Source organism: Schistocerca piceifrons, chromosome 3 (assembly GCF_021461385.2).
Source record: "Schistocerca piceifrons isolate TAMUIC-IGC-003096 chromosome 3, iqSchPice1.1, whole genome shotgun sequence".
Lineage (NCBI taxonomy): Eukaryota > Metazoa > Arthropoda > Insecta > Orthoptera > Acrididae > Schistocerca > Schistocerca piceifrons.
In genome coordinates, this window is record NC_060140.1 from 776,899,066 (window position 1) to 776,911,565 (window position 12,500).

Here is a 12,500-nt window from a genome sequence, read left to right on the forward strand (position 1 = left end):
CCCCTTCATTTCTATACGTAGCAGGGATAAAATGCAGGGTGTGAAAGATTACCTGCAACTTGTAGAGAAACCAGCCCAGAGTTGTAAGAGTTGAAGGACATGAAAGGCAAGCAGTTATTCAGAAGGGTGTGAAACAGGGTTTTAGCCCATCTCCAATGTTGTTCAATGTGAACATCAAGCAAGCAGTAAGGGAAACCAAGAGAAATTTGGAAAGGGAATTAAAGTTAAGGGAGAAAAAATGAAAGCTTTGCAGTTTGCTGAAAACATTTTAATCTGTCAGAGACAGTGAAGGACTTAGAATAGGAGTTGAACAGAATGGATAGTGTTTTGATAAGAGGGGAGCTAGATCAGGATATGAGACATTAAAAGCAATAGATGAGTTTTGTTATTTGGATAGCAAACTAGCTGAAATGGCAGAAGTGAAAACGATATAAAATGCACACTGGCAATAGCAAGAAAAGTGTTCCTGAAGAAGAGAAACATTTTAACATATAACATAAATTTGAATATTATGAAGTCTTTTCTGAACGTATTTCTCTGAGATGTAGCGGATACATGGTACAGACAAGAAGAGAGTAGTAGCTTTTGAATGTGGTGATATCAAAGAATGAAATTCTGTAGAGTATATAGGATAACTAATGAAGAGATACTGAACTGAATTGAGAATAAAAGTAATTTATGGCATAATTCGACCAAATGAAGGGTCTGTTCGATAAGACACATCCTGAGGCATCAAGGAATCATCTGTTTGGTAACGGTGAGAAGAAGGGTTGTTTAAAATTGTGGTGGGAGTTGAAGGCATGAAGACAGAGAGCAGTTTCAAATGCATGTAGGTTGCAATACTTCTGCAGAGACGTGCAGAGGATAGACTAGTTTAGAGCTGCATCAAACTAGTCTTCAGACTGAAGGCCATGACAGCAATGGAAAATAAGTATATTTCATTATCCACAGTACATGATTTATGTTTATTCAGTGTAATTTATAAACTGTGTGATAAAAGATCCAATTTTGGATAAGTGTTGCACACTCAGTAAGAATTTGAGGTGAAACTGAATCTATACTCCACAAAAGGCTTGTCTTCCTGATGCAGAAATAAATTTTTCTTAAATTTTTTAACACTAAGCATTGTTAAAGGGAGATTTCACTAGTCAGAGTGCCAACTGAAATATACAGGAATATGGGTAGGATGTAAATACTAACGGCTAAATCTCTAGACCTTTGTGTGAGGGAAACTCAGATCTGTCAGATGTTCATAATTTATTTACAAATGCTTTTTCTTGATACAAGGAATTTTCGGGTAAGGGGTGAGAAAGAAGAGGAAGTGGGAGAATACAAGGTCTACCTGTCAGGAGTCAAAGCAGGAATAGCACAATGGGGTGCAGGGCTTTACATCAGGAAAGGAATGGAACCCAGCATAGTTGCAATAAGGTATGTAAACGAACGACTGATGTGGATAGATTTGACAGTGTCTAGCAAGAAAATTAGGATTTTGTCAGTATATTCACATTGTGAAGGGACAGTTCAAGATAAGATGGATAGTTTTTATGAGGCACTCAATGATGTAGTTGTTAGAGTAAAGGACAAGGACAGTGTTCTGCTCATGGGTGATTTTAATGCCAGGATTGGAAATCGAACAGAAGGGTATGAAAAGGTTATGGGTAAATTTGGAGAGGATATGGAGGCCAACAGGAACGGGATACAACTCTTGGATTTCTGTCCCAGTATGGGCTTAGTAATCACAAACTCCTTTTTTAAACATAATAACATTCACTGGTATACTTGGGAAGGCAGGGGAACCAGATCTGTCATTGACTATATAATAACAGGTCAGGAATTCAGGAAGGCTGTGAGGGACACACATGTATTCAGGGGATTTTTTGATGACACTGATCACTATTTAATCTGCAGTGAAATTGGTATTGTGAGGCCGAAAATGCAGGAGGTCAGGTCCATGTGTAGGAGGATAAGAGTGGAGAAACTACAGGATAAGGAAATCAGACACAAGTACATAACAGTGATCTCAGAAAGGTACCAGCTAGTTGAATGTAGTCAATTGCAGTCACTGGAAAAGGAATGGACAAGGTACAGGGACACAGTACTAGAAGTGGCTAAAGAATGTCTTGGAACAGTAGTGTGTAAAAGTAGGATGAAGCAAACAGCTTGGTGGAATGACCCAGTCAAGGCAGCCTGTAAAAGGAAAAAGAAGGCATATCAAAAATGGCTACATACTAGAACTCAGGTAGACAGAGAAAGTTATGTTGAAGAAAGAAACAAAGCCAAACAGATAATTACAGCATCCACGAAGAAATCTTGGGAAGACTTTGGAAACAGGTTGGAGACTATGGGTCAAGCTGCTGGAAAACCATTCTGGAGTGTTATTAGCAGTCTTCGAAAGGGAGGTAAAAAGGAAATGACAAGTATTTTGGACAGGCCAGGAAAACTGCTGGTGAATCCTGTGGATGCCTTGGGCAGATGGAGGGAATATTTTGAAGAGTTGCTCAATGTAGGTGAAAATGAGATTAGTAATGTTTCAGATTTCGAGGTGGAGTGGGATAGGAATGATGATGGAAATAGGATCACATTTGAGGAAGTGGAGAAAATGGTCAATGGATTGCAGTGCAATAAAGCAACTGGGGTGGATGAAATTAAGTCAGAACTCATCAAATACAGTGGAATGTCAGGTCTTAAATGGCTACACACGATAATTGAAATGGCCTGGGAGTCAGGACAGGTTCCATCAGACTGGACAAAAGCAGTAATCACACCAATCTTTAAACATGGAAACAGAAAAGAATGTAACAACTACAGAGGTATCTCTTTAATCAGTGTTGTGGGTAAAATCTTCTCAGGTATTGTTGAAAGGAAAGTGCGAGTATTAGTTGAGGACCAACTGGATGAAAAACAGTGTGGGTTTAGGCCTTTTAGAGGCTGTCAGGACCAGATCTTTAGCTTACGGCAAATAATGGAGAAGTGTTATGAGTAGAACAGGGAATTGTATCTATGCTTTATAGATCTAGAAAAGGCATATGACCGGGTTCCTAGGAGGAAGTTATTGTCTGTTCTACGAGATTATGGAATAGGAGGCAAACTTTTGCAAGCAGTTAAAGGTCTTTACATGGATAGTCAGGCAGCAGTTAGAGTTGACGTTAAATTGAGTTCACGGTTCAGAGTAGTTTCACGGGTAAGACAAGGCTGCAACCTGTCTCCACTGTTGTTCATATTATTTGTGGATCATATGTTGAAAACAATAGACTGACTGGGTGAGATTAAGATATGTGAACACAAAATAATCAGTCTTGCTTATGCGGATGACTTAGTTGTGATGGCAGATTCGATTGAAAGTTTGCAAAGTAATATTCCAGAGCTAGATCTGAAATGTAAGGACCATGGTATGAAGATTAGCATCTCCAAAACGAAAGTAATGTCAGTGGGAAAGAAATATAAACCAGATGAGTGCCAAATAGGAGGAACAAAGTTAGAACAGGTGGACGGTTTCAAGTACTTAGGATGCATATTCTCACAGGATGACAACATAGTGAAAGAACTGGAAGCGAGGTGTAGCAAAGCTAATGCAGTGAGCGCTCAGCTACGATCTACTCTCTTCTGCAAGAAGGAAGTCAGTACCAAGACTAAGTTATCTGTGCACCGTTCAATCTTTCGACCAACTTTGTTGTATGGGAGCGAAAGCTGGGTGGATTCAGGTTACCTTATCAACAAGGTTGAGGTTACAGATATGAAAGTAGCTAGGATGATTGCAGGTACTAGTAGATGGGAACAATGGCAGGACGGTGTCCACAATGAGGAAATCAAAGAAAAACTGGGAGTGAACTCTATAGATGTAGCAGTCAGGGCGAACAGGCTTAGATTGTGGGGTCATGTTACACGCATGGGAGAAGCAAGGTTACCCAAGAGACTCATGGGTTCAGCAGTAGAGGGTAGGAGGAGTTGGGGCAGACCAAGGAGAAGGTGCCTGGATTCGGTTAAGAATGATTTTGAAGTAATAGGTTTAACATCAGAAGAGGCACCAATGTTAGCACTGAATAGGGGATCATGGAGGAATTTTATAAGGGGGGGGGCTATGCTCCAGACTGAACGCTGAAAGGCATAATCAGTCTTAGATGATGATGATGATGATGATGATGGAATTTGCGTCCTGGTTGTCTGTGTCAACAACATTGTCCATCCTTCTCAGTTGTGTAACTGGAGTGCCCATAAGCCAAGATGTATCCAAACAGCAAATTAGGAGTCAACCAAAAGGAGCAGATGCAATTACTTGAAGTTCACCACTAATGTTGTATAGAGTATCCCTCTTCACACTGAACAAAAATTATCTATAGAATACCATGGAATAGTATATCTCTACCTTCATTTGTCATCTTCCAATTACAGTTAATGGAGACCATAAAGAAAGGAGACAATGGCAACTGAAAATGTGGATTTCGCTATCTGCAGCAGCTGGGAAGTTCAACCCAAAATCACAAATACTGTTCATTCAAACAGGACTGCAATATGAAATCACACCAGTAAACTTGAAATGTTAGTGACAGTAAGATGAATTATTCAGTGTTGAATTGAGAAAATGTATTGCCTTTTAAAAATTGTTTCTACTAAAATTAATCACAAAGTTATTCCTAAAAAGCAGTTTCTCTTCCTCCAAGGTTTGATTCTGCCCCTTTTCTCTTCTCTTTGCATACTATTGAACATTGCCATATAAATTGGCAACAAAGGCAATTATGCAGTAGCTGAGATAGAGAAGAGAGAACTCGAACTTGAGACTTGGATAATATAAGTACATTTTACAATTTAGTGGAATCATTGACTGAAGTCCCTATTAATCAAAGTTAAGTTCATTTAATTTGAATAATCACATCATGGATAATTAACTCAGCCTTGACATTATCTGATAAAAAACGTAAACACAAAGACAATACATACAATTTGGGTCAAGGTAACGATCTGAACCACCCTAAAAATATTGAAGACAAGAAACAGTGTTCCATGTCCATATAATTAAAATAAATGTTCACCTAAAGTGGTATGAGTTTCAGCTCAGAATGCACAACCACCTGGTGTACCACCTACAAAAAACATTACTAATCAGCAAGAGCTTATATTAGTGTGGTATTCCAAATTAGAACAGCCCACACAAGAATCAAGTAGCTGGTATGTAACTGTAACAGTACATGTACCAATGCATTGTAGCAGTGGAGTCCCAAAGCAAACACTGAACATGTTCACAACTATCAGTTTAGAAGGGGATCTTTTCATTATCATTGCACTTCCTCAAATTTTCCTATGGATAAACCTTAGTAACTGTAAATAATATTAATTAAGCTACTGGCGGCAACTGTCCACTGCTAACATGAAAGGTGAGGAGAGTGGAATACAAACACCTGTGTAACCATCCAGCTTAGGTTTTCCATGGATTTCTTAAATCACCTCAGGCAAATGCTGAGATAGTGCAAGAAACCAGCTGTGGCCTTGTTTAAGCAACTATCTTTGTCCAATCCAAGTAGGCCTTATTGGTACATCAGTCGTCAACATCAACAAAATGTTACTTCAGCCTTCTTTCACAAGCGATGTTGTCCTTCACAGTCAATCCCATTCACTGAAGTAGTGTTTGAGTTTGTTGCAAGTGAAATACCCACAGGGGCTCAGCATTTGATTGCTGGGTATGGGCTGGTTGACCCCGGGTTCCTGAGCTGGGGACTGGTAAGCAGCATCAGTCCTCTGTTACCATAAACTGCGGGCCCACTTCAGCTACCACCACACGGCGCGTTGGTGAAATGTTGTGTGTTTTGGAGAACAGAGGCCTTGGCTTCACCGGCTGGATGCGAGGAAGTACACACCTCTATAAGAAAAAACCTCATCCTCAAAGTGTGTTATGTGCTGAGGTGAATGGCTGTTGAGGTAAAATAGTCTAACGGGAAACCTCTGGGGCACCTGCTGCCCCTCAGTTGTAGAAGGCTTGCTGAGGCATGCAGGGCTCTGCCTGGGTTGACAGTTGTTTCCCTAGCATCTCGTGGGATCCCTACAGAATGGTCTCATCAAACTACTGCTAATGATGGGATGGGTGTACCATCAGGTAGTACCTCCACCCATTCGTCAAAGAGAGCTCGGTTGGTCAGTCCTCCTGAAAAGAAGTCTCAGACTCATAGTAACAGGGTGTTAATATGCCATAACTTTTTCATTGTAATCAAGTGAACAGGGGGAACCTTCGAGAAGATCTCCCCTTTCTATATTCACAAGGCATTGGAAGGTATTGCTGGGTCTCTAAAACGTGTCAGACGACTTCATAATGGAACACTTCTAGTTGAAACTGCTGACTCAAACCAAGTATCTAAGCTTCTGGGATGTAAGGCCTTAGGGAGGTTGATTTGCATCACACCCTTAACGTCAGTAAGAGCATGGTTACCTCCTCTGATGTAACGGAGATGGACCCCGCAGAGTTACGTGAAGAATGGAAAAATATGGGCGTTGCTGAAGTGCAGAACCATATGAGGAGAGTCAAAGGCAAATTGGAAAAATCTGCAGCATTCATTCTAATGTTTAGTACTCCAGAGTTACCTCAACAATACTTCCAGGCTATATCTGTCTTAAGGTTTTCTCATTTGTTGCTAACGCAATGGGATGCTTCAAATGTCAAAGATTTGGCCATACCACTATGGGATGTAATGGGAGGGCTGTGTGTGGCAGTTGTGGAGGCTCAGCTCATGAATCAGACAATTCTTGTACACTTACTCTGAAATGTGTAACCTGCTCTGGTGATCACCCACTGTGGAACAGAGTGTGAGGTTGACAATGAGGAAAGGGAAATTCAGGAGTTGAAAGTCAAGAGGTGCATACCCTATGGTGAAGCTGAAAAGCTTTCAAAGCTATGCAACCTTTGGTTTTTGTTACTTGTTTTGCATCGTCCCTTAAGACGCCAATCGCCAAGTGTGATGCCTCCACACGAACACAGTCGACAGACTCAAGCACAAGTACGTGCACTTGTCGGTGTACCTGTGGGGAAAGTGCTACACTTGAAACAGAAATTGTTTGGAAGCTGTTGGTGATGAGCTTACCACCTAAGCCACATGCCACTGTGCAAAAGCAAGGCATATAATGACATTAGGCAAGACACAGTCACTGAAAATGTTGTCTTTCAGGATATTCATTAGTTGCTCTCACACTTAAAGCTACTTCGCCGAGCATGGTTAAAACTGATACATGTAGTCTTCTCTGGTGAATGGCCCAGGTTTCCAGCCTCCTAATGGTCAGCTAGCTGCCTTGTCACCATCATTAAGATTAGAGGAAGAGGAGGAGATTGCAAAGTTACCCACAAACAAAGAGCATTTGACAGAGCTCCTGACTGAGGAAGAAATGCCACTGATAGCAATAGCAAACAACGTGACGCTGAGTACACTGCCTTGGGGGATCCCATTCTCTTGAACATAGCAGTCAGAAAAGGCATCACCAACACCACATCGAAAATGCTGGTTCTCGAGAAATGATTGGATAAGAAGTGGCAGGCATCCACAGAGTCCCCATTCATGAAGATGGTGAAGGATGATGTACCTCCAAGTACTGTCGAATGCCTTCTCAAAGTCAGAAACCAAATGGTTTCGGCATAAGGTCGACACCTGTATCACTGTCTCCAGTAGAATTTAAGTTCTCAAGGGTGGAATGGTAGCACCTGAAACCGCACTGGGAGTGGTTCAGGTGATCTCGGGATTCGAGCAGCAAGACACTGTAGCAGATGACCATGCATTCTAGAGTCTTCTCCATACAGTTGGTAAGGGCTACTCTCTGATAAATGTTAGGGGCGCTATGGTACTTGCCTGGTTTCCAGAATGGAATTAACATTGCCTCCTTCCAAGTCATGGGTTACTTCCCACATGGAGAATGTAAGGTTGTACACTTACTCATTATGTGAGAAGAAATGGAGCTTCCTCATTTCTGCAGTCCTACAGAACACCTGAAAAGGAGGAGCTTGTCTGGATGATGCAGTGACAGTAAAAAAGTGTTCAGCTAAAATCTGAGCCAAGTCTTCTGGCGTGTCCATCAAGACCTCATTACCTGACAAGGCTGTAAGGGGACATGTACTGCCGTTACCTGAAATCCGCCTTTTTGAGTCCCACACTTGCGCAGTGGAAGTGGAGTGATTAACGGAAGTTGTGAATTCCTTCCAGGAAGCCCTCTTCCATTCTCTTATCACTTGCCTCACATGTGCTCTCGCAGATCTGAAGGCATAGAAGGTTTTCTGTAGTCGAATGGTGTTTGAAGTTCTGCAGAGCTGTTCGTCTGACCCTGAATGCCAATCGAGAGTTGTCATTCCACATCATCCGAGGTAAGCCATTCCCTCAACCAAAGCAACCAACTCCTCCCATAAGTAATATAATTATGTAAGGAGTTAACCAACTTCTGGTTTATCATCATAATCATTTCACCCATCTACATGTTACAGGTTTTCTTAACTACTCAAGATGTCTCATTCATTGACCCACTATGGAAGGGGGGGAGGGGGAATACCTTCCCTCCTCCATGCACACACCCTCCCCCACCTCCTCCCTATACTTCCCACACTGAGCTTGTGCTGTTTTTGATAACCTTGTCATATACCTTCCTTTCTTCCTTCATAATACAGTAAATAAGATTCATTACATGCAGAATTCGTCTTCACTAGAAGTAGTTATCAAAGTTTTGTTTGTTTTTTATGTTTATGGTAAACTGTTCTACTTTTTTCAGCTCTAACATTTGTGACTGTCAAAGGAAAGGACATTCATTCTGGAAACATCGAAGCAGTTAGCACAAAAGAAAAATCAAAATTTCCTCAAGATTTTTTCCCAGAGGTAACATATCCAATAAAAAATTAATAATTATGAATATGAAATGTATCAAAACATCTCCTGTCATATATGAATTTCAAACTGTCTTAGAACTGACAATTTTGTTGTGTGAAGGAAAAAGGAAATATGGTAGGAGTGTGAACTCCAAAATACAGTGTGTTTCAAAAAGAATGATCTGATTTCAAAACTCTATATTTATTGATGAAAGCATACTACAAACATGAGATGGAACACAAAATACTCAGAAAGTCTTAATTTTAACTCTGTGATTACAAATGCTGTGTGTGTCCACCAGCAGCAGCACAAATGACATATAGATGGTTGCTAAATTCATTATAAACTTTAAACAACATATTTGCTTTAACAGAAGTCATGGCTGCTGTTACCCTGTTCTTCACTTCTTTTATGTCACCAGATAAAGGGGAGATGAACATATTTTCCTTCACATATTCCCACATGAAAAAATGTGTCCCAGGATCCCAAGCAGCCTATCCAGTGTTGAGAGCGTGTGTCATTGAAAAACTGACGATGTTTGGCCAGCATGTAGGTGCTCCATCTTGTTGGAAAATGACGTCATCAGAGTGATCCTGAAGTTGTGGAAAAAGTCAGTTCTGCAGCATTTGAAGATAGCTCAACACAGGACAGAGCACACTGAACCCCAAGACACTACCCTGCATTCTTGGCCTCAAAACTCCTGAGACAAGCCCCATGCAGTTCTTTTCCTTCTGGGAAGATTTGAAGGAAAGTGTGTTCATCCCTACCTTACACTGGAGCGTAGAAAAAGCGAAGAACAGAATAACAGGTTCCTTAACGTCTGTAAAAGCAGATACATTGCTTAAAGTTAGTGGCGAATTTAGATATCATCTAGATGTTATTCATGCTGCTGCTGCTGGTGGATGCATAGAGCATTTGTAATAGTGTGGCTCAAACTTTAAGGTTTTGTTAGAATTTCACAATTCATCCCATAATTTGTAGTACACTCTTATCAATAAGTATGGAGTTTTGAAATCAGGTCATTCTTTTTGAAACACCCTGTACTAGCTCAGTAGTCGCAACAGCGTTATATGAAATGGAAATTGTGACATGCAGTAGTATAGCTTCTAAAACAGTAAAAATATAAAACGATGATGTAGCAGAGGGGGTAGTCACTTTGGTAAAAAAAAATTTAAAGAAAAAAAAGAAATGTAATTTAGGAGTAAAAGAGGTCACTCACCGAATAGTGATATAGTGGAAGTGTTGAATCGTCAACAGGCAGAGTAATAGGATGAAAACTTTGCTAGCTTTCGTACAAAAATCTTTCAGGTGGAGAACATATATACACACATGCTACCCCCTCCCCTACACCGCTCCTTCAGTCCCTGACCTCCATCCCGCACATGCGCACACACCGACATTGTGCTGCAGATTTGTTTATGTGTCATTCCCACCTGTCCACCTGAATTGTACCATCCTATGCCAATCTGTTTATGGCTATCTGGAGATAATCTTCCTAGCCTCCCGAGACCCTACACACCGTGAGTACTTCACGTTCAGCCCCCAGAGGGCTTACCGCTCTTTTGCGGGTTCCTGCTTGGCTACCATGGGACCCCACCCTTCACAGCATTTTTCCCTCCCATGCTGCATGTCTGTTCTCTTGTTGTTCTTTTTCCCCTCCCTTGGGGAACATGTCTGGGCTGTTTTTGGAAATGTATTCTGCATTTTCGGTAGTCAGTATCAGAATACTCTCCACTGTTCCTTTTTTCTTTCTTCGTTCATCTTCTCATATCCTTCCTCTGCTTTGGCATTTTAGGTTCCTGTTCTTCCTCCCTGTGTGCTCCTGAAGGCCAGCCCACGCACCTGACACATAACAGGTTACGGGGGTAACATAATTCCCAGCCCCGGGTCGACAGGTATGGTTCACACATACCCCTTGGTACAGACTGCTACCTTATCAACTTGCCGATTGGACCCTCTGTCAGGCGTTGGGGAGGTGTGAACTATCACCTATGGGGGGGGGGGGGTGCACCCCCTTGTAAAAGGGTCCCCCAGTTGGAAGGAGCGCACCATAGGAGACGCTGGTAATCGTGGGGGATTTTCTCACAGTGAGTCAGTCATCTTCGCAATCAACATCTACAAAACGTAAATGGAATGAGGCTTAAGATTCAAAGACTCTCCCAGCTGCACCAATATTCCTCGTTGTTCCATGTACTGAAGACTGTCAATCCTTTGCTATGTTAAATCCGTTTATTACTCAGAAAGGTGTTGATGCAATTTTGCTGGCCTTATGAAATCTTGCTCTAGTTTACGCTATGGCACTTTGCTTTTGGAGACTACTTCTGATCTCAAGCACAACTACTGCCTGCAGATTTTCTCCTCCATGGATACCCTGTTCGTGTCGAGGTCCAGTGAACGCTGAATTCTTCCTGTGATGTTATTTACACTAGGCTGCTCGATGGTCTGACCGAGACAGAAATCCAAACATACCTCTCTGATCAGGATGTCATTGCCGTCCATCAGGTGATGGAGAAAGTAGATGGCTCCTTAGTGCCCACACACACTCTTTCTCACTTTTGATAGAGTGGTACTTCTGTCAAAGATCAAAGCTGGTTATGAAGTTATCGTAGTTAGACCGTTTGTTCCAAATCCGATGTGCTGCTACCAGTGTCATCATTTCAGCCACACTCGCGAGTCCTGTTGACATGCGGCTAATGTGTAACCTGTGGTATGGATGCTCAAGAGGGCAATTGTCTGCCTTCTCCCTGCTGCATCAACTGCAATGGTGACCATGTCACCATCTCCTGTGATTGTCCTGTGTATCTCAATGTGCAGGCTGTCCAGGAGATCTCGGTGAAGGAAAAAGTGCCTTACCCAGACGCTCTCGAGTTGTTGGGTAGTTGGAAACCGTGTGTTCTACCATCTGGCACCTACAGTACTGTTCTTGCTACATCTTGCTTGATGAAGGACATGGCCACGCAGAAATTAGACTTCAAATTTAGCACCGCAGTTGTGAAATCGCCCAGTGACATGGTAGCATCCCCGTCTCCTCCTCCAGCAGTGCAACACCCCACCAAAGGGACGAAATCACCAGCTAAACAACTGGCAGGCTAGAAAGGACAGAAGGAATACTCCTGTGAGGACTTCAGATGTCCCTCCAGTCAACCAACACCTGAGTCTTCCCCTGCTAACCAGAAAGACTCGAAGTTGAACAAAGGCAGACGGTCTTATCCTTCGCCCACTCGAAGATCCTCTTCAATGGCGTCACCATGTGATAGCCTCTCCCAGCCATCTTCCGTGTCGCTTCTGTAGACCTCGTGCAGCAGGAGCCTCTTGCCTCTGTGCCTTCTAGAAGCGAGTCTTCGAAGGCTGGCAATCAGCAGCTGCTGAGGTGACACCTTTTATTTTTTACTCGTCATGACTCTCATCCAGTGGAACATTTGCGGCCTTTGGTCGAACAAAGGGGATCTACAGCTGTTCTTATAATCGCAGCATCCACTTGTTCTCTGACTTCAGAAAACAAAATTGCTGCCTCACGCCTACTTTGAGCTCTCGCATTTCTTCCTGGTCTGTTTTGACCTTCTGCCCGAGGTCAGCATTCCTTCTCTTGGGGCAATCGTGCTGCTCGTGCTGGATGACATTCATAGTCAAGCTATCTCCCTGACTACCCACCTTCGAGCTGTTGCAGTTTGCCTTTTC

General features: G+C 42.2%; 1 protein-coding gene across 6 annotated transcripts in view; it reads left to right on the forward strand.

The window, feature by feature from the left end:
- LOC124787685 (inositol polyphosphate-5-phosphatase A) overlaps positions 1–12,500 on the forward strand; it is a 330,769-nt gene that overhangs the window by 111,627 nt on the left and 206,642 nt on the right. For all 6 annotated transcript variants that reach the window (XM_047254512.1, XM_047254513.1, XM_047254509.1 and 3 more), the window contains one exon: positions 8,728–8,831. In XM_047254512.1, coding sequence (XP_047110468.1) covers positions 8,728–8,831 — 104 coding nt within the window. The remainder of the gene's footprint in view (positions 1–8,727; positions 8,832–12,500) is intronic.